The following is a 5,323-nucleotide window of genomic DNA, read 5'->3' as shown; positions in this document are numbered from 1 at the left end:
TGACTCTGCAGTTTTGGATCTTGTGAACACACAGTCATACTGTCTGATGGTGGTGGCAGTCTAGTAAATGTGAATGATTCATAATTTATTCTCCATAAAAAGACAAATAGAAATTGAAGCCAATTACAAAACCAGAAAAAGAAAAAGAAAACTGTTTGTGGAATATTGGGTATTGTTAAGGTGTAGCTGCATGTGCTGTAAATTAAACTGAAAGTAATCTAATACAAATACAAATTTTATTCAAAAATTTCAACCTAATAATATATCCTTCTCTTATTCATTTATTTCAAGGAAAAGGATATATCATTGTGGTTGAGAAGTGCAAAAATATCACTATAACATCATTTTGTATGAGTTTTATGTATAAAAATTATGTTTATAAATCATTTTTGACAAAAATGAAATTGAACTCAAAGCAGAGGATAGAATCAAAGAAGCTGAGCTGACAAAATAGAACAGACAAGCAGAGGCTATATTGAACCAATTGTTGATTGTCTCTCTCATCAATTCTTCCTCATTCTCTCTCTCATCAAAACCCTTCCAATCCAACCCATACAACACAACCCAACAAACATTCTAGTCAGATTTCCATCTTCACTCACCTCTTTCTACTTCTTACACTTGCCAATTTAGAACCACATGAATTTAACATTATTATTTCATCAACTTCAACCCCATGAAAACAACAATACACAAAATTTCTTGCCAGCCCATCTCCATCTTTAAATTTTTTCCTGTTTTATCCAAGCTAAGCTAACCAACTCCAAGATTCTTCTCTAAAGAAAAAAAAAAAAAAAAAAAAATCAAATAGAGAAAGATCAATGACAGTGATGATGATGATGATGATAGCCTTTCTCCATCTGTTGTTATTTTCATTGATTTCAGTGTGTTCTGGCAACTCTCCACAACTAAATGATGATGTTCTAGGCCTCATTGTCTTCAAATCAGACCTCCATGACCCTTTCTCCTACCTCGAGTCTTGGAACGAAGACGATAATTCCCCGTGTTCTTGGAACTTCATACAATGCAATCAAGCCACTGGCCGAGTCTCACATGTATCCCTCGATGGCTTAGGCTTGTCGGGTAAAATTGCAGGAAAAGGGCTTCAAAAGCTGCAATCCTTAAAGGTACTTTCGCTCTCTGGTAACAATTTTACTGGTACCATCAGCCCAGAGTTAGCTCTCATTCCCACTCTCCAAACTCTCAACCTTAGTCACAATAGCCTTTCTGGCCGCATTCCAACTTCCTTCACTAGCATTACTTCTCTCAGATTTCTGGACGTTTCTGATAATTTCTTATCCGGTCCCATCCCCGATGACTTCTTCCAACCCAATTCTGTCTCCGGCCTTAGATTTCTTTCATTATCCAAAAATTCTTTCGAAGGACCGGTTCCTAGTACCCTCTCGCGATGCACTTCGCTCAATTATCTCAACCTCTCCGATAACCATTTCTCCGGTAACTTGATTTTTTTTGGCGGGATTTGGTTGTTGACAAGGCTTCGGACGTTAGATCTTTCCCACAATTCATTCTCCGGGCCTGTACCACGAGGGGTCTCCGCCATACATAACTTGAAAGTCCTAGATTTCCAAGAAAACCGCTTCTCTGGATCGATTCCTTATGATATTGGGTTATGCCCTCATTTAAACCGGTTAGATTTCAGTGACAATCTTTTCACTGGAAGCCTTCCACCGACGCTTAACAGGCTAAATTCTCTCACATTTCTCAGTTTATCGAACAACGTGTTCGCTGGAGACTTGCCTCAGTGGATTGGTAACATGAGTAGTCTCCGACATTTGGACTTATCAAGCAATGGATTCACTGGAGTCTTACCATCATCAATGGGAGACATGAAATCCTTAGTTCATCTAAGTTTGGGTGACAACAAAGTAACAGGAAACATTCCTGAGAGCTTGTTTGATCTCGGGTTAGGCCAGATAGATCTTTCAAAGAACGAATTCATTGGAGCAATCCCTTCGGGTTCAAGCAAACTGTTTGAAACTCTTCAATTTTTGGATCTGTCAAGAAACAAACTTACAGGGAATATTCCAGAGGAAATAGGTCTTTTCTCCAAGTTGATGCATTTGAATTTATCTTGGAACAATCTGCAATCAAGAATTCCTCCAGAATTGGGATTCTTTCAGAATTTGAGTGTGTTGGATCTAAGAAACACTGCATTGTATGGGTCAATTCCTGGTGACATATGTGATTCTGGTAGCTTGGGAATCCTTCAGTTGGATGGAAATTCCTTGACTGGCCCTATTCCTCAAGATATTGGGAACTGTTCATCTCTCTATTTATTGTAAGTCTCTCTTCTCCCAATTTTGTGTCTTTAACTTAATTTCCATTTGAAGTCTAATCTTGAAAAGATAATGTTATGTACCCAGAATTATTACACATTTTCCATCCACAATGCGAATGTATGGCGTAAATTTAAACTTGATTTAGTGTGGGTCACACTTACCATGAATTTGATCCATACATTTCAAATTATGGATAAATTTTTTAGGTATTTAGCGTGCTAAAAGAAGATTTAGATCTTTTCCATTACTTATTTTAAATAAGAATCTCCATTCCAATGCATTAATTTGCAATATAATGTTAAAGTTCAAAATCAATAGTCTATAATTATTAAGTCAATCTGAATTTCAAAGTCACCCCAAAATGGTTTTGAATTTAAAATAAAGATATATTGATGTAGTTAACCATTGATCCTGAAATGGACACCTCCATTTTATTAATGTGATGAAGAGGTTTTGAATATGCTACAAGAGTAATAGAGATGATGTATGAACAAAAACTTGTACAAAATATTATAGAGAATGATGTAGCAAGTTTTGATTTTATCACTTTAAAACTAAATAGTTGTCAAATTGGTTTAAATCTTCTAAAATACCACTACCACATCACTATGATGAAAACCAATTTTTTGTGATCCCCTTGTTGCAGGAGCTTGTCCCACAATAACTTGAATGGTTCCATTCCCAAGTCCATTTCAATGTTGGAGAAGCTCAAGATTCTAAAGTTAGAGTTCAACAAACTAAGTGGAGAGATACCACAAGAGCTTGGTAAGTTGGAAAATCTACTTGCAGTTAACATATCCTATAACAGGCTCACAGGCAGGCTTCCTGGTGGTAGTATATTTCAAAACTTGGACCAAAGTGCTTTGGAGGGAAATTTGGGCATTTGCTCACCCTTGTTGAAGGGACCATGTAAAATGAATGTCCCAAAGCCTTTAGTTCTCAACCCATATGCCTATGGCAACCAAATGGATGGTCATAACAAGCACTCCTCAAGAATCTCGAGAAATTTTGGGCACCATAAGTTCCTCAGTGTCTCTGCCATTGTTGCCATCTCAGCAGCTATAGTGATCGCAGTTGGAGTGATCGTTATAAGCCTCGTAAATGTTTCTGTTCGAAGGAGGCTTAGATTCATTGACAATGCATTAGAAAGCATGTGCTCAAGCTCCTCGCGGTCAGGAAGCTTGACCATGGGGAAACTCATATTGTTCGATTGCAATGCAGCTTCCTCTTCCCCGGATTGGACTACTTTGACTAGCCCTCCTGAATCCTTACTCAACAAAGCAAATGAGATTGGTGTTGGAATTTTCGGAGCGGTTTATAAAGCTTCATTGGGAATGGGAGGGAAAGAAAGAGTAGTGGATGTTGCAATCAAGAAACTTGTCACATCAAACATAATCCAATACCCGCAAGATTTTGACCGCGAAGTTCGAATCCTAGGGAAAGCAAGGCACCCAAATTTGATAGCATTAAAAGGGTACTATTGGACTCCTCAATTGCAGCTTTTGGTATCGGAATACGCGCCCAATGGTAACTTACAATCAAGATTACATCAAAGGCCTCCTATAAATTCTTCTTCTACCCATCACGGTCAGCGTCAACTACAACCTCCTCTTTCATGGGCTACCCGATTCAAGATTGTGCTTGGAACTGCAAAAGGGCTAGCTCACTTGCACCATTCGTGTCGCCCGCCCATCATTCACTACAACATTAAACCGAGCAACATTCTTCTCGATGAGAATTTCAATCCAAAAATATCAGATTTTGGACTTGCTAGGCTCTTGAAAAAGCTCGACAAACACGTTATGAGTAGCAGATTCCAGAGAGCGCTAGGTTATGTGGCCCCAGAGTTAGCGTGCCAAAGCCTAAGGGTGAATGAAAAGTGTGACATCTATGGATTTGGGGTATTGATTCTTGAGCTTGTGACGGGTAGAAGACCGGTCGAGTATGGGGAGGACAATGTGGTAATTTTGAGTGAACATGTGAGGGTATTATTGGAACAAGGGAACCTTTTAGAATGTGTTGATCCAAGCATGGAGGAGTACCCAGAGGATGAGGTTTTGGCTGTTCTCAAATTGGCTTTGGTATGCACTTCACAGATACCTTCAAGTAGGCCTTCAATGGCTGAGGTGGTGCAAATATTGCAAGTCATCAAGACCCCAATTCCACAAAGGATGGAAATATTTTAGCTAGATGATCCAATGATCAATGCGTAGTAAATGAATTCGAAGCAATCAAGCTTAATGCTACGTACCAGAATTTGTAATTGGCATGATTCGATTGTGTCATATTTCTTCACTGCATTTTTTTTTTCTTTTTTTAACTTTGTATTATTACTGATGTTCTGTTCTGTTGACACAATTTGTAGAACTCTTTTTTTTTTTGAGTTTCAAAATGTATGTTCTCATTATCAATATTAGTTGTGATTTTCCAATCTCTTTAATCATGTTGGTCAAGAATGGGATAAAGAACTTAAAATAAATGTCAATGGGATCAAAACACAGAACATCAAAGTGAAAGCAGCCATGCACTGAAAATAAGGTTAGTAGGGGTACGTTCATATAAACCTCTTAGTTGGAATATATTTTGAAGTAATTTCAGATGCCACAGTGGTTTTCTTTTTCAAACAACTACAAAGGTTATTAAAATGCACACATCATCTATTTACTACTAGTTGTTCTATTGGAAGTAACCATGTGAAACCATGAACTAAATGAATCCTACATAGAGTGAGATATTGTTCCATGACTATTTTTACTTTTTAGATTTCAATCCATGACTTTAATAGGAAGAATCTAATAAAATAATAGGGGAGAAAGGAGGGTGGGACGGAGTATGGGATTGATACCATGACTTTATTATGAAGAATCTAAAGGAATAATAGGGTGGAAAGGAGGTCGGAAGGGAGTTTGGGACTGCTGAACAATGTGAATTCCAAAATGCAAATTGCTAGAGTATTAAGAGTTTTCTGTTACCTCAAAATCAGAATCGCATCACGTTAAGTTCCAACAGCAAGACTTGTAAAT

The 5,323-nt window shown here is 37.8% G+C and overlaps 1 protein-coding gene across 1 annotated transcript; it reads left to right on the top strand.

Moving 5' to 3' along the window:
• The first annotated feature begins 477 nt into the window (after nt 1–477).
• On the top strand, nt 478–4,733 carry LOC114293762 (Leucine-rich receptor-like protein kinase family protein). Its single transcript, XM_028237880.2, has 2 exons — nt 478–2,299; nt 2,947–4,733. The coding sequence occupies exons 1-2, from the start codon at nt 822–824 to the stop codon at nt 4,484–4,486; spliced, it is 3,018 nt and encodes a 1,005-aa protein (XP_028093681.2). The 5' UTR covers nt 478–821; the 3' UTR covers nt 4,487–4,733.
• Nucleotides 4,734–5,323: the final 590 nt, after the last annotated feature.

Source organism: Camellia sinensis, chromosome 7, assembly GCF_055761805.1.
Source record: "Camellia sinensis isolate YWXY chromosome 7, ASM5576180v1, whole genome shotgun sequence".
In the NCBI taxonomy this organism is placed as follows: Eukaryota; Viridiplantae; Streptophyta; class Magnoliopsida; order Ericales; family Theaceae; genus Camellia; species Camellia sinensis.
This window is presented reverse-complemented; position numbering and strand designations above follow the sequence as displayed.

Bases quoted from the DNA above. Each gene is read 5' to 3' on its own strand.
- LOC114293762 (XM_028237880.2), top strand. From the start codon at position 822: ATGACAGTGATGATGATGATGATGATAGCCTTTCTCCATCTGTTGTTA. The intron at 2,300-2,946 runs GTAAGTCTCTCT...CCCTTGTTGCAG, and splicing joins TGTTCATCTCTCTATTTATT to GAGCTTGTCCCACAATAACT.